General features: G+C 43.2%; 1 protein-coding gene across 2 annotated transcripts in view; it reads left to right on the top strand.

The window, feature by feature from the left end:
* The window catches only part of LOC137416913 (nucleoporin NUP188), a 182,123-nt gene that overhangs the window by 19,318 nt on the left and 140,859 nt on the right, over window positions 1-21,946 (top strand). For both annotated transcript variants that reach the window (XM_078767875.1, XM_078767876.1), the window contains exons 2-5: window positions 801-855; window positions 969-1,042; window positions 2,360-2,444; window positions 16,283-16,363. In XM_078767875.1, coding sequence (XP_078624001.1) covers window positions 801-855; window positions 969-1,042; window positions 2,360-2,444; window positions 16,283-16,363 — 295 coding nt within the window. The remainder of the gene's footprint in view (window positions 1-800; window positions 856-968; window positions 1,043-2,359; window positions 2,445-16,282; window positions 16,364-21,946) is intronic.

Genomic DNA, 21,946 nt, shown 5'->3' with positions numbered 1-21,946 from the left:
GCTAAAGGGACTGATATTGAGGTTTTGTCACATTGTGAAGGGACTGATATTGAGGTTTTGTCACATCGTAAAGGGACTGACATTGAGGTTTTGTCACATCGTAAAGGGACTGACATTGAGGTTTTGTCACATCGTAAAGGGACTGACATTGAGGTTTTGTCACATCGTAAAGGGACTGACATTGAGGTTTTGTCACATGCTAAAGGGACTTACATTGAGGTTTTGTCATGCAAAGGGACTGATATTGAGGTTTTGTCACATTGTGAAGGGACTGATATTGAGGTTTTGTCACATCGTAAAGGGACTGATATTGAGGTTTTGTCACATCGTAAAGGGACTGATATTGAGGTTTTGTCACATTGTGAAGGGACTGATATTGAGGTTTTGTCACATCGTAAAGGGACTGATATTGAGGTTTTGTCACATCGTAAAGGGACTGATATTGAGGTTTTGTCACATCGTAAAGGGACTGATATTGAGGTTTTGTCACATCGTAAAGGGACTGATATTGAGGTTTTGTCACATCGTAAAGGGACTGATATTGAGGTTTTGTCACATCGTAAAGGGACTGATATTGAGGTTTTGTCACATCGTAAAGGGACTGATATTGAGGTTTTGTCACATCGTAAAGGGACTGATATTGAGGTTTTGTCACATCGTAAAGGGATTGGCATTGAGAAGGACACTGGTAATGTTTGTCAGACACTTGGGTGGAAATATAGGATTTGTAAATGAAAAGACTTGCAAGAAAGAAGAACTGAATGTGAATAAGTTGTTACCTCGTTAAACCCCTTCCTCAGGAGCTGTCGGAAACTGTGGGATATCACTCTGGGGAGAACAGCGTTCAGAGAATCGGTGAGATCATGTCCGTCCTCCAAATCATATTTCCTTGGCTTTGCCTCTGTGTTATGTTCTTGTAATTGCATTTCACACAATTTGCTGTTTATTTCTTATCCATGCGTTTTTAGGCACACATTCAGCACGAGCTGGAAAAGAGGTTTGAGCTCCTATGTTCAGGACTTGGCTTTTACAAGTCTCCCAGGTGTGTTGGTCGTGCCACCAGTCATCGGCATTGTGTTGTCACTTTATAACTTGCAAAATCGAAGATTTTTCAAGTATATTAGTGTGTAATGTTTGTTATTCTGTCTGTCTGTCTGCCTGTGTCTGTCTGTCTGTCTCTCTGTCTGTCTGTCTCTGTTTGTTTGTCTGTTTGTCTGTCACCGGCCGACAGGTCACAATTCTAAACCGATCGTCACGAAACTTCACAATTGAGAAGCCTATTGATTTTGAGGTCAAAGGTCATCTGGAGTTCAAATTTCTATAATCGCCATTTTAAATCCGATTGACTTGAAAATAGAACAGCATTTGCCTATCCAGTCAGTAAATTGGGAAACCAACTATTTTTGAAGTCAAAAGCTCAAAGGTCAACTCAAGGTCAAGCTTCCAAAATCATCAATTTTAATCTGAAAAATCTTCCATTTTCATCTGGAAAATCATCAATTTTCATCCTATTGACTTGCAAATAAAACAGCATTTGCATAGTTCCTCACCGAATTGGGAAACAAACTATTTTGAGGTCAAAAGGTCAAAGGTCTGTCTAGTCAAGGTCAAACTTCCAAAATCATCAACTTTCATCTGAAAAATCATAAATTGTCATCCTATTGACCCGAGATTTGATCAAGATTGTCAATTTTGATCTTGATGAAATGGACAATTTGCTGGATCAATTGCAACCTTTTTTTCATGGGGGGGGGGGGGGGGGGATTTTGCAAGTATCGTGCTGTGCATGACGTCTTCTTGTTTATATTATTGCCATCTTGAGTTCTGTTTCCTGCGTGTGAGGTTATTGGCTCACCTGGACTTTAGTCCGGTGAGCTGTTGCGACTGAGCAGTGTCCATATGCCAGCCAGCCAGCCAGTCAGTCAGTCAGTCAGTCAGTCAGTCAGTCAGTGAGTGAGTGAATCTGTAAACACTTCAGTCATTTATCGCTTGCACCAAACACACACTTTTGAGGAAACTTGGCCATAAGCTTCATATCTGATGTGTAACGAAGGTGTATTGCCAGCATAAAAATCTGTCCTCATTAAGGGAGTCTACAGTGGGGAGTGGGGAGGGGGTGATTTGACCTCCCAAAATAGGTATTTGCCCTCTTCAATGCCACACACACAATTTTGATGAAACTTGGCCACAAACTTCATCGCCCATGATGTATCAAAGTTTGTCATGGCATTACAAATGTCAGGGTCTGAAGGGGTCTGTCGGGAAGGGGGGGGGGGGGGGTGGTTTGAGTGTCTGTTTCTCCTGATCCAGGTGAGCTTCAGGACCCACAGTCTTATTTTTATTTATTTATTATTTTCAGCATTGCGGCTGCTGAAACACTGGCTGCGCTGACAGGTGTACCGACCCCGGAGAAGGATTTCAGCTTGAAAATCTCTGCTCAGTTGGTGAGAAGTGGGATACTTTGTGAAAACACTCGTTTATAATGCTACAGTAAGTAAATCTCTACCTAGTTAGTGCTAAGTGGGATACTTTGTGAAATCACTCATTTATTATACTACAGTAAGTAAATCTCTACCTAGTTAGTGATAAGTAGGATAGTTTGTGAAAACACCAGCTTGTAATACTACAGTAAGTAAATCTCTACCAAGTTGGTGATATGTGGGATAGTTTGTGAAATCACTTGATTATCATACTACAGTAAGTAAATCTCTACCTAGTTAGTGATAAGTGGGATAGTGTGTGAAATCACTTGATTATCATACTACAGTAAGTAAATCTCTACCTAGTTAGTGATAAGTGGGATAGTTTGTGAAATCACTCATTTATTATACTACAGTAAGTAAATTTCTACCTAGTTAGTGATAAGTGGGATAGTTTGTGAAATCACTCGTTTATTATACTATAGTAAGTAAATCTCTACCTAGTTAGTGATAAGTGGGATAGTTTGTGAAATCACTCATTTATTATACTACAGTAAGTAAATGTCTACCTAGTTAGTGATAAGTAGGATAGTTTGTGAAAACACCAGCTTGTAATACTACAGTAAGTAAATCTCTACCAAGTTGGTGATATGTGGGATAGTTTGTGAAATCACTTGATTATCATACTACAGTAAGTAAATCTCTACCTAGTTAGTGATAAGTGGGATAGTTTGTGAAATCACTTGTTTATAATACTACAGTAAGTAAATCACTACCAAGTTAGTGATAAGTGGGATAGTTTGTGAAATCACTCGTTTATAATGCCATACCACCTTTGGAGGCCATTTTCCCCCCACAGAGCAGGGGTTAGCCTTTTTTGGGCACCACGGTCCCCTTTTTGAAGCAATGTTTTATGGCCGGATGCCCTTCCTGCCGCCAACCCTGTTAGTCGCCTCTTGCGACACACAGGGAATTACCAGTGAACTGGTACTCAATTTGCCGACCTCGGAAGGATGACAGGCTGAGTCAACCCCCCTGGTGTTAATTCAGCGATCCACCCGGATTCAAACCCAGGATCCTAGGATCCCAAGCCGGCACCCTAACCGCTAAGCCAACACCAGGCTCGTTCATAATACCACAGTAAATAAATCTCTACCTAGTTAGTGATAAGTGGGATAGTTTGTGAAATCACTCGTTTATAATACGACAGTAAATAAATCTCTACCTAGTTAGTGCTAAGTGGGATAGTTTGTGAAATCACTCGTTCATAATACTGCAGTAAGTAAATCTCTACCAAGTTAGTGATAAGTGGGATAGTTTGTGAAATCACTCATTTATTATACTACAGTAAGTAAATCTCTACCCAGTGTTACAAATTCCGGGTTTATGGGGGTTACAATTCAGGTCATTTCTTATTAATGTATATTCTATTAAAGGTTGTTGTGATTAAAGGGTCAGGAGCCCTTCTGGGAAAAACGAGACCGGAAACGGGATCGTGAAGAAGAGGAGGAGAAGAAAGGGCGGCCATCTTAAGCTTGGAGAGCTCCGACGCGAGCGCAGGCGATCGTTACCTACTTTGGAACGGAGTTGGAAAAGCCCGTCTGGCGAGAGGAGTTACCTGCGCGGGGTGCTTGATTGCCGGTTACGTGTCAAGGTGCCGTGTGGTCCTGGAAGGAACCAAGCGCCCGGCGCTGTTCGCCTCGACGCCTACGAGGGCGTGTACGGGTCGCACCGTGGGCCTGGCGCGCGAAAGAGATTGGAAGGAGACGGTTGAGAGTTGAGACTGCAGCTCGAGACCGAGCCGCCGAACGTGAAGGACAAGGGAACCGTGCCTCTGTGAACCGAAGTCCGCGCGTCAGGAGAGCGCCGGATTACTGCGGAACCTGCGAAGTCGGGTATCCTCGCTGAGGTTGTCGAGTATCCTCACTCCCAGCCCCGGATTGGAATCGGACATAGATTCCCCGATCGCTGGATCGACTCGACGTCACCTAGGAGGCGTGCAGGAATCGGACATTGCTTCCCCGATCGCTGGATCGACTCGACGTCACCTGGGAGGCGTGCAGAGACATTGGGGGCAAGGGCCGTGAGTGTTGCCAACACTGTTGTGGGTTAAGGTGGCGCCACCTATACTATAGATAAGGATTGTATGGAAGTGCTTGTAAACGCATTGTGATTCCTGTGCGGGATTTGGGAATATATTGGGGTTTGTTCGTAACCCTTGGTGTGGACTCGTTATTGATTGACTTATTTTCACCCAAGGACCATACATCTTTCTGCCGGGGCTCCCCTCGAGGTTGACCCCGTAAAAGAATTGGGGGCTCGTCCGGGGTTACAATTTGCAGAATCGCAATTGGGTCTACGTCCGGGATCTATAAAATTGTCGAAATTTTAGTCCGGGAAAGAATTCCCAAGAGTGGGAACTTTTCCAATGTTCCCAAAATTGTTTTTCTCTGCCGACAAAACAACAACAAAACAAACAAACAAAAAAAAACAATAGCAATAATAGTAATACTGTTGCTTTACTTTGTTGGAAATTTCTGGGGTGAAGGTTAACAGGTGTTACCAGTAGTCACCATGGCGTTTGTGGCACAGAACTTTGCGGTAACCCCTAGTGAGGCACAGTTCCGAGCATTACTAAAATCGGACCTCTTGAAATTGGCCAAACATTTTAACTTGGAGGTCCGAACTAATTTGAGGAAGGCAGAGTTGCAGACCACGGTGATACAGTCTATGGTGGGATTAGGAACATGGGACGAGTTAGCCTGGGAGTGGCTACCCGAAGAACCAGAAGACGTTGAGCTCCGAAAACTGGAGTTGCAATTACGGAGCCAGGAAAGGATGAAAACAGAGGAAAGGAAAGCAGAAAAGGAAAGAGCAGAAGAAGAAAGGAAAGCAGGAAAGGAAAGAGCAGAAGAAGAAAGGAAAGCAGAAAAGGAAAGAGCAGAGGAAAGGAGAGTGGAACGAGAACTCCAGGAAAGGTTAGAAGGGAGAAAACCAGAGGAGAGGAGAGCTGCAAGGCAACTCGAAGCAGAGGAGAGAAAAGCGGAAAGGGAATTAAAGGAACGTGACATGGAGCTTCAGCAAGAAATTAAATTCAAGGAGCTGGAGTTAATGAGAGAACGGGGAGAGGTACCACCCTTGCTGACTGGGCCGACACCGAGCCAGAACACCTGGGATGTGGGCAGACAATCCAGACATGTGAGGCTGGTTCCACCCTTCAGTGAAAAGGAAGTCGCTAAATTTTTTCCACACTTTGAGAAAGTGGCTCGACAGTTAAACTGGCCGGAGGAGGCCTGGACCATACTAGTACAAAGTGTGCTGGTGGGTAAAGCTCAAGATATTTATTCGGCGCTACCAATGGACCAATGTGCAGATTATGAGGTATTGAAGAAGCACATTCTCAAAGCGTATGAGTTGGTTCCTGAAGCTTACCGGCAAAAATTCAGGAATGCCAGGAAGAGGGAGAGTGAGACCCATGTGGAGTTTGCCAGAGTGAAAGAAAACATGTTTGATCGGTGGTGTGAGTCAAAAGGAGTCGGGAACGACTTCGAAGCATTGCGTGACTTGATCCTGGTGGAGGAATTTCAACAGTGTGTCCACGAGGACATCAAAGTGTACCTGCAGGAAAAGAAAGTACCGAAGTTGTGGGACGCAGCCACCATGGCAGATGATTATGCCTTAACACACCGGATAGGGGTCCACGAACCTAACTCCTCGCCTAGATTTCCGCAGGGGAGTTGTGAAACAGCAGGTGCGGAGAACGCCAATACATGGCGGCGGCCTCGAGATGATTATGGGGACAACGCTGATACCCGAACTGTTCGAAATCAGAGGGCGACGGGCCCAAGACAAACTTATTTTCCGGGGGGCCCGAGGCAGACCACGAGTTTTTCCTCCGGGCCTGTTTGCGCTTTTTGCAAGAAACCTGGACACTTGATGTCCAGTTGTTACCTCATGAAAAGGGAAAACCCAGAGCGGAGTCAGACTATTACAACTCCGAATGCGATGGCAAGCGGAAGAAATCGCCCACAGAAGAGTTACCAACCATTTATTTATGAGGGGGTTGTCTCACTCGAGGGAGACTTGACTAACCCAAGACCTGTTAGGGTATTGAGGGACACAGGAGCCCATCAATCCTTAATGCTTGAAGGCATTTTGCCATTGTCAAAGAGTACCGCAACTGGTGATGGTGTTTGGTTACAAAGGATCGGTGGCTGTGTTAGGGCCCCACTTCATGTCATCCATTTGGAATCAGATTTGGTGTCGGGACCGGTCACCGTCGGTTTACAAGCCACGCTTCCTGTAGAGGGAGTATCTGTGATTATCGCGAATGATTTGGCCAGGGGGCAAGTTTATGGTAACCCGAGGGTTGGTAAAGAGCACAGCAGGGAAAATAACACCACACCAGCTCGGGATGGTGAAAAAGTACCAAGTTATTTGTAGGGGGACAACTTCAAAACAGAGGAAGAAGTTCTGACCTCTGTCTTCAACGGATATGGGCCGCTGGTGGAAGTGCGGTTGGTAAAAGACAGGGAAACGCAACGGTCAAGAGGGTTCGGCTTTGTCACGTTTGCAAGCACAAAAGACGCCAGGGAGGCAGAGAAGAATTGGAATGGTAAGGAGTTGGAGGGTCGGACCATAACAGTAGGGAAGGCACTTCGTAGGCGTCGAGAGGTCTACAGAAGAGGACAACTTGGCGGTAGAGTTGGTGTTGGCAGCGGCCGATATTACTATGGAGGCTCCCAGAGTTAAGGCATCTCCCGAAAGAATGATTGTCAGAGCACTGGCCGAGACGGAGACCGCCAGTCAGGTGACTGCTGGGACAAGGGGTCCCACCGTAACTGTTAGGAGTCCGGAGAAGTTGAAGCACTCTAAATACGGCGGAGCCGCCGAACCTGGGCTCCTACACGGACTAACCGTGAACGCCACGTTCTTAAAGGCGTCCCGGTAGGGAACTTTCCTGCACGGACTAACCGTGAACTCCACGTTCTTAAAGGCGTCCATGTAATGAACTTTCCTCCCCGGACTAACCGTGAACTCCACATTCCTTAAGGCGTCCATGTAGTGAGTACTCAGCTGGGCCTCCCGAAAAAGTGCTATCGAGTTGTGTAACTTTGGGGCTTTGGTCACCACCCCTTAACCGTCATCCAAGAGAAACTAGAAGTTGTTGACGCTTGGTCCAGAGGGAATTACCTTTGGAATCTCTGGGGGTTTTGTGAAAGTTTGTTGCTTTATTTTTGAGATGTGATAATTGTGCCCGGGGGGAACTGATGATTTGGGGTGTGAGTTATTTTGGTTTGTTTATCAAAGTTGGCCTGCAAAGAAAAAGGCCAACCCCCGCTATGCGGGGAAAAATGGCCTCTAAAGGTGATGTTTATTTTTATCAAAGTTGGCCTGCAAAGAAAGTTTTTGTGGTGTTCAAACTTTCTTTCTTGAAGGGGGGAAGTGTTACGAATTCTGGGTTTATGGGGGTTACAATTCAGGTCATTTCTTATTAATGTATATTCTATTAAAGGTTGTTGTGGTTAAAGGGTCAGGAGCCCTTCTGGGAAAAACGAGACCGGAAACGGGATCGTGAAGAAGAGGAGGAGGAGAAGAAAGGGCGGCCATCTTAAGCTTGGAGAGCTCCGACGCGAGCGGAGGCGATCGTTACCTACTTTGGAACGGAGTTGGAAAAGCCCGTCTGGCGAGAGGAGTTACCTGCGCGGGGTGCTTGATTGCCGGTTACGTGTCAAGGTGCCGTGTGGTCCTGGAAGGAACCAAGCGCCCGGCGCTGTTCGCCTCGACGCCTACGAGGGCGTGTACGGGTCGCACCGTGGGCCTGGCGCGCGAAAGAGATTGGAAGGAGACGGTTGAGAGTTGAGACTGCAGCTCGAGACCGAGCCGCCGAACTTGAAGGACAAGGGAACCGTGCCTCTGTGAACCGAAGTCCGCGTGTCAGGAGAGCGCCGGATTACTGCGGAACCTGCGAAGTCGGGTATCCTCGCTGAGGTTGTCGAGTATCCTCACTCCCAGCCCCGGATTGGAATCGGACATAGATTCCCCGATCGCTGGATCGACTCGACGTCACCTGGGAGGCGTGCAGGAATCGGACATTGCTTCCCCTATCGCTGGATCGACTCGACGTCACCTGGGAGGCGTGCAGAGACATTGGGGGCAAGGGCCGTGAGTGTTGCCAACACTGTTGTGGGTTAAGGTGGCGCCACCTATACTATAGATAAGGATTGTATGGAAGTGCTGTAAACGCATTGTGATTCCTGTGCGGGATTTGGGAATATATTGGGGTTTGTTCGTAACCCTTGGTGTGGACTCGTTATTGATTGACTTATTTTCACCCAAGGACCATACATCTTTCTGCCGGGGCTCCCCTCGAGGTTGACCCCGTAACACCAGTTAGTGATAAGTAGGATAGTTTGTGAAAACACCAGCTTGTAATACTACAGTAAGTAAATCTCCACCAAGTTGGTGATATGTGGGATAGTTTGTGAAATCACTTGATTATCATACTACAGTAAGTAAATCTCTACCTAGTTAGTGATAAGTGGGATAGTTTGTGAAATCACTCATTTATTATACTACAGTAAGTAAATCTCTACCTAGTTAGTGATAAGTAGGATAGCTTGTGAAATCACTCGTTTTTTATACTACAGTAAGTAAATCTCTACCTAGTTAGTGATAAGTGGGATAGTTTGTGAAATCACTCATTTATTATACTACAGTAAGTAAATCTCTACCTAGTTAGTGATAAGTAGGATAGTTTGTGAAAACACCAGCTTGTAATACTACAGTAAGTAAATCTCCACCAAGTTGGTGATATGTGGGATAGTTTGTGAAATCACTTGATTATCATACTACAGTAAGTAAATCTCGACCTAGTTAGTGATGAGGGGGATAGTTTGTGAAATCACTCATTCATTATACTACAGTAAGTAAATTTCTACCCAGTTAGTGAAAAGTAGGATAGTTTGTGAAAACACCAGCTTGTAATACGACAGTAAGTAAATCTCTACCAAGTTGGTGATATGTGGGATATTTTGTGAAGTCACTTGATTATCGTACTCCAGTAAGTAAATCTCTACCTAGTTAGTGATAAGTGGGATAGTTTGTGAAATCACTTGTTTTATAATACTACAGGAAGTAAATCTCTACCAAGTTAGTGATAAGTGGGATAGTTTGTGAAATCACTCATTTATAATGTCACACCACCTTTGGAGGCCATTTTCCCCCGCAGAGCAGGGGTTAGCCTTTTTTGGGCACCGTGGTCCCCTTTTTGAAGCAATGTTTTATGGCCGGATGCCCTTCCTGCCGCCAACCCTGTTAGTCGCCTCTTGCGACACACAGGGAATTACCAGTGAACTGGTACTCAATTTGCCGACCTCGAAAGGATGACAGGCTGAGTCGACCCTTCTGGTGTTAATTCAGCGATCCACCAGGATTCAAACCCAGGATCCTAGGATCCCAAGCCGGCACCCTAACCGCTAAGCCAACACCAGGCTCGTTTATAATACCACAGTAAATAAATCTCTACCTAGTTAGTGATAAGTGGGATAGTTTGTGAAATCACTCGTTTATAATACGACAGTAAATAAATCTCTGCCTAGTTAGTGCAAAGTGGGATAGTTTGTGAAATCACTCGTTCATAATACTGCAGTAAGTAAATCTCTACCAAGTTAGTGATAAGTGGGATAGTTTGTGAAATCACTCATTTATTATACTACAGTAAGTAAATCTCTACCTAGTTAGTGATAAGTAGGATAGTTTGTGAAATCACTCATTTATTATACTACAGTAAGTAAATCTCTACCTAGTTAGTGATAAGTAGGATAGTTTGTGAAATCACTCGTTCATAATACTGCAGTAAGTAAATCACTACCAAGTTAGTGATAAGTGGGATAGTTTGTGAAATCACTCATTCATAATACTGCAGTAAGTAAATCACTACCAAGTTAGTGATAAGTGGGATAGTTTGTGAAATCACTCATTTATTATACTACAGTAAGTAAATCTCTACCTAGTTAGTGATAAGTAGGATAGTTTGTGAAATCACTCATTTATTTTACTACAGTAAGTAAATCTCTACCTAGTTAGTGATAAGTAGGATAGTTTGTGAAAACACCAGCTTGTAATACTACAGTAAGTAAATCTCTACCAAGTTGGTGATATGTGGGACAGTTTGTGAAATCACTTCATTATCATACTACAGTAAGTAAATCTCTACCTAGTTAGTGATAAGTGGGATAGTTTGTGAAATCACTCATTTATTATACTACAGTAAGTAAATCTCTACCTAGTTAGTGATAAGTAGGATAGTTTGTGAAAACACCAGCTTGTAATACCACAGTAAGTAAATCTCTACCAAGTTGGTGATATGTGGGATAGTTTGTGAAAACACTAGTTTGTAATACCACATTAAGTAAACTCCACCTAGTTAGTGATAAGTGGGATAGTTTGTGAAAACACTTATTTATTATTCTACAATAAGTAAACTCTACCTAGTTAGTGATAAGTGGGATAGTTTGTGAAAACACTTATTTATTATTCTACAATAAGTAAACTCTACCGAGTTAGTGATAAGTGGGATAGTTTGTGAAAACAGCAGCTTATAATACGAGAGTAAATATATATCTACCAAGTTAGTGATCAGTGGGATAGTTTGTTTCAACACTCATTTATAATACTACAGTAAGTAAATCTCTACCTTGTTCGTGATAAGTGGGATAGTTTGTGAAAACACTCATTTATAATGCTACAGTAAATAAATATCTACCTCCAGTCATGTGAAAAAGTAAGCACACCCCATGTAAAGTTTTGACTTTTTCAACATATTTCAACATACAGCTATTTGATCTTCATTTCAACAATATTGATAGATAAAGGTGATATAATATAACAAATATCATGAAACATTTACATTTTGTAGTCCATTGTATAATTTACATAAACATAAATGCAAATTTCGCATGTGGAAAAAGTAAGTACACCCTTGGCTCTTATAGGTGGTATTGCCCCCTTTGGCAGAAACAACCTCAAGTAGGCGTTTCTTATAACTGTCTACCAGTCTCTGACATCGACTGGGAGAAATTTTTGCCCACTCCTCCATGCAGAATTCTTTCAGCTGTGCGATGTTTGAGGGGTTTCTTGCATGCACAGCTCGTTTCAAATCCCCCCACAACATCTCGATGGGATTTAGATCCGGGCTTTGACTTCCAGAACTCTCCATTTCTTTATTTTCAGCCATTCCTTGGTGGATTTACTGGTATGTTTAGGGTCATTGTCATGTTGCAAGGTCCACCTTCGGTTGAGCTTCAACTCTCTGACAGATGGCCTCACATTATCCTCAAGCACCCTCTGGTACAATGAAGAATTCATAGTGGATTCCATGATGGTGAGCTGCCCAGGCCCTGATGCAGCAAAGCTGCCCCAAACCATAATATTTCCATCACCATGCTTTACAGTTGGTATCAGTTTCTTGTGGTCAAATGCAGTCTTTGGTTTTCGCCAAACATGTCTTCTGGTACTGTGGCCAAATAGCTCTACCATTGACTCATCTGTCCAGAGCACATTGTTCCAGAAGTGCTGGTCTTTGCCGAGGTGTTAATTGGCAAACTTTCGTCTTGCCCTGATGTTCCTTCTGGGCAGCAAAGGTTTCCTCCTGGCACACCTCGCATGTAGATCAAATTTGTGCAGCCTCTTTCTAATGGTAGACTCGTGCACTTTGACATCAACAGTGGCAAGAGCTACATGTAGGTCCCGTGATGACATTCTGGGGTTCTTAGAGACTTCTTTCAGGATCTTGCGATCTGCTCTCGGGCTGAACTTGCTGGGGCGGCCTGGCCTGAACAAGTTGGCAGTTGTTTGGAATCTTCTCCACTTGTAGATGATCTTCCGGACAGTCGAATGATTGATTTCAAATTGTTTGGAGATCTTTTCAAATCCCTTCCCAGACTCGTAGGCATCTATAACCTTCTTTCCGAAGGCCTCAGAGAGCTCTTTTGATCTTGGCCTGGTGACGCCGCACACTTCAACAACAAAGAGCAAACCAAACTCTATGTCTGAGGTTTAACTAAGACAGGTTCCTCCAAGATCCTCTCTAACGATGTTGTAATCATTTGCACCTGAGCTGGTGCACCCGATTCTAATTTTATGTATTTTAAGTAGTGATAAATGCCGGGGTGTACTTACTTTTTCCACATGCGAAATTTGCATTCATGTTTATTTAAATTATACAATGGACTACAAAGTGTAAATGTTTCATGATATTTGTTATATTATATCACCTTTATCTATCAATAATGTTGAAATGAAGATCAAATAGCTGTATGTTGAAATATGTTGAAAAAGTCAAAACTTTACATGGGGTGTACTTAGTTTTTTACGTGACTGTAGTTGGTGATAAGTGGGATGGTTTGTGAAAACACTACTTTATAATACCACAGTAAGTAAATCTCTATCTAGTTAGTGATAAGTGGGATAGTTTGTGAAAACACTAGTTTATAATACTACAGTAAGTATATCTCTACCTTGTTCGTGATAAGTGGGATAGTTTGTGAAAACACTAGTTTATAATACCACAGTTAGTAAATCTCTACCTAGTTGGTGATATGTGGGATAGTTTGTGAAAACACTAGTTTATAATACTACAGTAAGTATATCCCTACCTAGTTAGTGATAAGTGGGATAGTTTGTGAAAACACTAGTTTATAATACCACAGTTAGTAAATCTCTACCTAGTTGGTGATATGTGGGATAGTTTGTGAAAACACTAGTTTATAATACTACAGTAAGTATATCCCTACCTAGTTAGTGATAAGTGGGATAGTTTGTGAAAACACTAGTTTATAATACCACAGTTAGTAAATCTCTACCTAGTTGGTGATATGTGGGATAGTTTGTGAAAACACTAGTTTATAATACTACAGTAAGTATATCTCTACCAATTTAGTGATAAGTGGGATAGTTGGTGAAAACACTAGTTTATAATACTATAGTAAGTATATCTCTATCTTGTTCGTGATAAGTGGGATCGTTTGTGAAAACACTAGTTTATAATATCACAGTTAGTAAATCTCTACCTAGTTGGTGATATGTGGGATAGTTTGTGAAAACACTAGTTTATAATACTACAGTAAGTATATCCCTACCTAGTTAGTGATAAGTGGGATAGTTTGTGAAAACACTAGTTTATAATACCACAGTTAGTAAATCTCTACCTAGTTGGTGATATGTGGGATAGTTTGTGAAAACACTAGTTTGTAATACCACAGTAAGTAAATCGCTACCAATTTAGTGATAAGTGGGATAGTTGGTGAAAACACTAGTTTATAATACTGCAGTAAGTAAATCCCTACCTAGTTAGTGATAAGTGGGATAGTTTGTGAAATCACTTGGTTATAATACTACAGTAAGTAAATCTCTACCAAGTTAGTGATAAGTGGGATAGTTTGTGAAATCACTCGTTTATAATGCCATACAACCTTTGGAGGCCATTTCCCCCCGCAGAGCAGGGGTTAGCCTTTTTTGGGCACCGTGGTCCCCTTTTTGAAGCAATGTTTTATGGCCGGATGCCCTTCCTGCCGCCAACCCTGTTAGTCGCCTCTTGCGACACACAGGGAATTACCAGTGAACTGGTACTCAATTTGCCGACCTCGGAAGGATGACAGGCTGAGTCAACCCCCCTGGTGTTAATTCAGCGATCCACCGGGATTCAAACCCAGGATCCTAGGATCCCAAGCCGGCACCCTAACCGCTAAGCCAACACCAGTCTCGCTTATAATACCACAGTAAATAAATCTCTACCTAGTTAGTGATAAATGGGATAGTTTGTGAAATCACTCGTTTATAATACGACAGTAAATAAATCTCTACCTAGTTAGTGCTACGTGGGATAGTTTGTGAAATCACTCGTTCATAATACTGCAGTAAGTAAATCTCTACCAAGTTAGTGATAAGTGGGATAGTTTGTGAAATCACTCAGTTATTATACTACAGTAAGTAAATCTCTACCAAGTTAGTGATAAGTCGGATAATTTGTGAAAACACCAGCTTGTAATACTACAGTAAGTAAATCTCCACCAAGTTGGTGATGTGTGGGATAGTTTGTGAAATCACTCGATTATTATACTACAGTAAGTAAATCTCTACCTAGTTAGTGATAAGTAGGATAGTTTGTGAAAACACCAGCTTGTAATACTACAGTAAGTAAATCTCTACCAAGTTGGTGATATGTGGGATAGTTTGTGAAAACACTCGTTTATAATACTGGAGTAAGTAAATCCCTACCTAGTTAGTGATATGTGGGATAGTTTGTGAAAAGACTTGTTTATAATACTACAGTAAGTAAATCTCTATCTAGTTAGTGATATGTGGGATAGTTTGTGAAAACACTCGTTTATAATACTGCAGTAAGTAAATCCCTACCTAGTTAGTGATATGTGGGATAATTTGTGAAAACGCTAGTTTATAATACTGCAGTAAGTAAATCCCTACCTCGTTAGTGATATGTGGGATAGTTTGTGAAAACACTAGTTTATAATACTACAGTAAGTAAATCTCTACCTAGTTAGTGATATGTAGGATAGTTTGTGAAAACACTCGTTTATAATACTGCAGTAAGTAAATCCCTACCTAGTTGGTGATGTGTGGGATAGTTTGTGAAAACGCTAGTTTATAATACTGCAGTAAGTAAATCCCTACCTAGTTTGTGATATGTGGGATAATTTGTGAAAACGCTAGTTTATAATACTGCAGTAAGTAAATCCCTACCTCGTTCGTGATATGTGGGATAATTTGTGAAAACGCTAGTTTATAATACTGCAGTAAGTAAATCCCTACCTCGTTAGTGATATATGGGATAGTTTGTGAAAACACTAGTTTATAATACTGCAGTAAGTAAATCCCTACCTAGTTTGTGATATGTGGGATAATTTGTGAAAACACTCGTTTATAATACTGCAGTAAGTAAATTCCTACCTAGTTAGTGATATGTGGGATAATTTGTGACAACACTAGTTTGTAATACTGTAGTAAGTAAATCCCTACCTAGTTAGTGATATGTGGGATAGTTTGTGAAAACACTAGTTTATAATACTGCAGTAAGTAAATCCCTACCTAGTTAGTGATATGTGGGATAATTTGTGAAAACGCTAGTTTATAATACTGCAGTAAGTAAATCCCTACCTAGTTAGTGATATGTGGGATAGTTTGTGAAAACGCTAGTTTATAATACTGCAGTAAGTAAATCCCTACCTCTTTGGTGATATGTGGGATAGTTTGTGAAAACACTAGGTTATAATACTGCAGTAAGTAAATCCCTACCTAGTTAGTGATATGTGGGATAGTTTGTGAAAACACTAGTTTATAATACTGCAGTAAGTAAATCCCTACCTAGTTAGTGATATGTGGGATAATTTGTGACAACACTAGTTTGTAATACTGTAGTAAGTAAATCCCTACCTAGTTAGTGATATGTGGGATAGTTTGTGAAAACACTAGTTTATAATACTGCAGTAAGTAAATCCCTACCTAGTTAGTGATATGTGGGATAATTTGTGAAAACACTAGTTTGTAATACTGTAGTAAGTGCATGGTATCCGATAATTAATCGATGTTGTGAATGAGAAGACAGGTCGACACAGCTCATTGCACAGAATTTTAATCCTTCTTCTTCCTCCTCCTTTACCATGACACCATGACTTCCTTCCTTCCTGGCTTTACTCCGGTGGAGGAGTTCATTCGGCTCAGTGTAGTTTAATTAGATGGCTCATGGAAGTGTTGTTTATGTCCCATTAAGTTAATATGAGAAATTATTCAACATCTTTACATTGTCATGTCCGAACTTTCGCTTGCTTTGTACTTTAACCCAGCACCTTGATCAAGTGCAAAGCCATGAGCTGTTGCTAACCTACCTGCAGGATGCTCACCAGGGAGCACGTGGTGAAATTGAGGTGAGGTTTGTGTTGTTTATCACCTCATTTTACTATTCCATGAACCTTAAATTTGAATGTTGTGCACCACCATTCTGGTGTTGATTGAATCCTTGAGGAGTTGTGCTGTTCAGTGAACAAAATTAAATGCTAAACAATATAGTATGACAAGGAGATGAGCAATATGGTCGAAGCTCTGGGATGGCGTTTCTCCAGTGTATTATAAAAGATAAAAACAAAGTCTCAGAAAATAATTATCCATGTGTCCTTATTGTACAAAATTATATTGCAGAAAACTGCTTATCCTTGCAAAAGTGGGGAGAGGGTGTTTCATACATGGTCACTGGCGGCTCCCCCAAGGCCCACCGCAGCTCCCACCCCAAAAGCGACTCACTTCATGTGCAGCATAGCGAGAAAATGCCCAAACCCTCTTAGTTTTCGAGGCTATAGCCACCCTACATGGTGAGTGCAGAAGTGCATGCTACCCATTTAGAGATCAATCTCACCAGGCTCATACGCAGAGAAAAGAGAGGCACCGCAGCTTTATGATGATGCCACGGCTAGCTCTCGGGCTAACGCCTACACCCAGCAGGCCAAAAAGAATCCCCTCCTGCGTCTGACTGCCCTTCAGTTGTTGGTTTTGCCTGCATGGTTTCGATATACACACGTGGGCGGGGTGGGGTGGGAAGGGGGAAGGGTGAAAGGGGGGGAGGGGAGAGGGGGGTGGGAAGAGGGGAGGAGAGGAGAGTGCCGCTTCTATATACGCTATGAACTTCATCTTTTGCCTGTCGAAGGTGGTGAAGCGTGGCCAAAGAAGGCCACAGAGGGTTTCCAACTGTGTTGTTTGTTGTGTTGCCAACTGTATTGTTTGTTGCGTTGCCAACCACTTTCAGCACAGCGACACAAAACGCTCAGCTGGTGTGACTGAGATTCACCCTACACCCAAAAAATGTTGTGACGTTTGGAAGACGGCACAGGTGGAATCCAAGGTATAGAACAGCTCAAGCCCCATGGAACAGCACGAGCACATCGATAACTGTTCGGCCTACCTCGCCTGCGATTATTTTGGCCTTGGAGGTGTCGGTGATGTGATAGAGCTTGTCCGACAGTACGGCTTCCCGACTGCTTAGGCGACCAAATGTGGATGATGCGTCTCTCAGTCACATCATCTCGCTCACGGATGTGGTGCAGCTCACTACATGGGAGTTCCCTCCCATTGCTTCCCAGTGTAATGTAACCTAGTGCTACCTGCCACATGCTCGTGTAATCGCCGACTAAACTAACTCTCCTCACTTGCTTGCCAGTGGGGAGGGTGGCTGTGACACCTGCAGGACTATAAACAATACCTGTTGAAGGGCAGATGAGCTCCATTCAGGAGCCAACGGCTATCCAGTAAGGAGACGGTGTCTTCTAAAAAAAACACCCATCTGGTTGGACTGGTTTTTTAGGTAGTAGGTTGGAGACAGCAACTGCTCAGGGTAGTACTACCGTTCGGACATCGGAGCATTAAAGTGGTGCCGGGAACCATGTCCATGTCAGGATTGCTGGTCTTACTTTCTGTCTCGCTCAAACTATCACTCCCGGCCTAGCTTTAATCTCTTTCTTGAAAACAAACATCACACACTTTTCATCACACACACTTTTCATCACACGCACTTTTCATCACACGCACTTTTCATCACACGCACTTTTCATCACACGCACTTTTCATCACACGCACTTTTCATCACACGCACTTTTCATCACACGCACTTTTCATCACACACACTTTTCATCACACACACTTTTCATCACACTTTTCATCACACACACTTTTCATCACACACACTTTTCATCACACACACTTTTCATCACACACACTTTTCATCACACACACTTTTCATCACACACACTTTTCATCACACACACTTTTCATCACACACACTTTTCATCACACACACTTTTCATCACACACACTTTTCATCACACACTTTTCATCACACACACTTTTCTTGCTTTCACTCCTCACCTTTACATTCTCTCTGTTATTTCTCTTTATGCAGTTACTTTATGTAAGGCCTGGCCTTAATGAGGACGATATAGTCCGTGACTGGAGCCTTCAACATAAAAAAAAGAAAAGAAAAGATCACTCACCCATACACGTTTAAGCGCATCGGGGGAGCACCTGCATGAGAATGGTTGGATCACCACACCCAAACTAGCTGACCTGCTTGTAGCAGGTCACCCTTGCTCGGAGGCCCAAGCACTCATGAGATGGTATGCAGTGTCAATGTGAAGGAGAAAATCTTCTACCAACCGATTGTTTTCTACCGCCTCCTCTCCGGCCAAGCTCCCCCAGCTCTCTCTGTGCTCTGTTCACCAAATATTCATACGGGTCGCACAAGATCTGCCAGCAACCCTCTTATGGTTAAACTGCCAAAATCCATGCTCTCTGCTCACCTTCACTCTTTCATTCCTCGTTTTTCCCGCCTATGGAACAAACTCCCTTACTCTCTTTTATCCCACTCCTCCCTCCAGGTCTTTAAAACAGCTGTTCACCACCATCTCTTATCTTCCCCCATCCAAAACCTTGATTCTTTTAAAGATAAAACCCCCAAATCCACCTCTTTCAATCTCCAACTTCTTTCCTGAAATTCCTCGTCGTGTTCATTTGCTTTAAACCGTGTACTCCTTCCCTCCACCTCCCCCCACCCCCAACCCCTCACCCCCAACCCTCCAGTCCTGTCCCTTCCACAGATCTACTGACGTCCCTGATGTCTACTGTTGTTGTGCTTGTATGTTTTACTCTCTCCCCTCTCGTCTCCCACTCCCTTTATTGTATGTTTTATGTGTCAATGCACGTTTTCGTATTCAATGTGTTTGCTCTTACACGAGCCTTCACTCTGTATAGAAAAATATATATATAAAATAAATATCAAGTTCCCAGCTGATCAGGACCTAGCCGTATGTTTCTTGGGCAAGTGCGTTCGGAGAGAAGATATGTTTAGTATTCTTGTGAGGGATGACAATGAGGCTGTGTACATGTCCAACATCCTGGCAGAGCCAGAAAGGCTTCTTAGTTTTGAAAAGACACTGAGCACCCATATAATCCAATATCAGGAATAAAAGGTGAGAACTCAGTGGTACCACTTTCTGGCCTTCGTTCTGGGGTACACCAACAACAGGCTCTGACGGATTAACTCTGACGGATGGTATGGACTACGGAGTATTCCTCAGGAGAACGTGCTGCGCATCTGCACAGACGCATTTTACACCCAACATTCCCCCCCAGTCCCTTCAGGACATGCTTGTCAAGGACCATCCCAGGTATGGGCAGTGGTGCCACAAAACTCCTGGGTATAAATGGTGCCCCGAAGCAGCTGATTAGAAAAATCGAGCACTACAGGAGCCAATGTCTTGCCACTGCTCCAGCACCGGTGGCACCACCACTACTGGTTGACCTTGCAGCATCTACAGCGCAATGTATGTACTTAGGGGGGCCAGGGCAGCTCCGTTAAAACTGAGTGGGCTGTTAATACCTTTCATGGGAAGAGGATTGTATTATTGACGCCACTGATGACCTCGCTGAGAACCATCAAAACAACCCCCGCCTTGTGTTTCAGGATGTACAAACTTATCAACACTATCTGTGCATTCCTATGGGTAAACCTATCGGCGAAGGGGCTCTGTTGTGCTGGGGTGTCGGCTCGACAACCTTACAGAGGTCATCGTGATCAATGAGTGCTGCAAAATTCCGACAAAGTCCTGTGCACGATCCTGAACTACCTCGCCTGTAGGACCTGCCGCAGTTGCCACCATGGCGTGACGAGGAAAGACCCCACCTCATGGTCACAGAATGGGCTGGCACAAATGTGCGTTGGTTTCAGGCAGACTACCGTTCCTGTGCTAACGGTGCTAGCAGCCATGCAGTGTTGCTCTGCAAATAGCATGTGCCCCGCTGCACTGCTCTCGTGACTTCCTGACATAAAAGAGCGCATGGGCTTTCTGCCTGACCCCATGCAGCTTGCGTGATTTTACGTGATTCATGGGTGGGCATGGCATTTGAAAAGGCTGTCCAGCAGACTTCGCTAAAGGTCCTGTGGGTTTGCTTCTTGGTTAGGCTAAACATGATAAAACAGTTAAAACAAGAAAGAGCAATCAGAAATTGCAGACCCTCGTGGGGACATGTTTGTGTGGTGTACTTTGTGTGGTGTTTGTTGGCTGTTGTGTTAGTGTGGTGTATTCCCGACCTTGATTTATGTTCACGAGTCCACCTGCTCATTACGAGAGCGGTAAGGGATCATTCATGTTAATATCCTTCTTAATATTACAATTACTTTTGTTGGATCACGTCATTGAAATGATCAGACCGTGCCTCCCCATTCTAAATTCCTGATGATAAAATTTATTTCTGCAAGGGTGCCGGAGGTGCAGGGAGGGGTTGGGAAGGTGGGCAATATCGCAACTCACAAAACCCCTTGGAATCTGACGTCACACCGACATCACGCTGACCAATCCCCGAGTTCCATCCAATCGCACCATGGCCAGGCTCGTTGAATGACGAAGCTCGGGGCGTGGTCTGCTGGTCACGGTCGTTTCCACACCCCTCGTCCCACTCTGTGGGTGCAGCCTTGTTCCTTAGTCGGTTGGTGGGGCAGGGTTATTTGTCCGATTGGGAATGTTTGGCACGTGGTTGTTGGTTAATGAACGTTTGGTATGGCCGGCCTTATAGTTGTAAAACACATAGGGGAAAATCACAGGAGGCAATTACATACTGGGAATTATCCTTAAGCCTTACCTAATGAACATACTACCCCCCCCCCCCCTCCTGTTTGGTGACACGTAAACACTCTTAAGCTTAGTTTTCCCTGCTTATGTATATCGAAATGTCTCCTTATGTCTATGGTCCATGCTACCCTACACAGTTCTATCTCCACTCGGGTATGTCATCACCTACCCCCCACAAACGTAACAATATGTAAGATAGCACTGCACCCTGTTTTCTATGCACTATGCACTATGCACACAATGAGCAAAGACCTACACACTTTCTGGAATGCAATCGTTGATGTTTGCATTATTAGCCCCCGTTGGACTAAAAACGGGGGCTTATGGATTGGGTCTCATCCGTCCGTCTGTGTGTCCGTAACCATATCTCGGACATGTATGGACCGATTTTGTTCATACTTGGCACAAAGATAATACATGAGAGTATACATATGCAGAAGATTTTGTTTTGTAATCCGACCAAAGATGGCCGACTGACAGCCTTTAACCCCGTGCAACAAATTTGCTAAAACCACGGGGGTTGACATTTTAAGACTTTTTCTTCTTGTTTGCTTTGTTTTCTTGTTTTCTTCCAAGACATGTTATTGATGAAAGTGTTGGTCAAACAAATTTGTTTTTTTTCATTCGATTATGCTTAAAAAGTATCAAAATATGGGCACAATTAAAAGTCCTTTTTTTTGGTCGAAATGGCTGAGAATGCAGGATAAACCATCTCGCAACCTCTGCACTGGCATTTTCCCACCTCTCCCTGGACCCAGACATGTGACCTGTAGTCGTGGTATAACCCTAAACCGGCAATATTTCATATCGACCTGCAAATGAAAATACTAAATACAT

The sequence above is a fragment of the Myxine glutinosa genome, chromosome 13 (assembly GCF_964187855.1).
Source record: "Myxine glutinosa chromosome 13, kmMyxGlut1.1, whole genome shotgun sequence".
NCBI classification, from domain to species: Eukaryota; Metazoa; Chordata; class Myxini; order Myxiniformes; family Myxinidae; genus Myxine; species Myxine glutinosa.
Note: the sequence above shows the minus strand (reverse complement) of the source record. Positions and strands in the feature narration are given on the sequence as shown.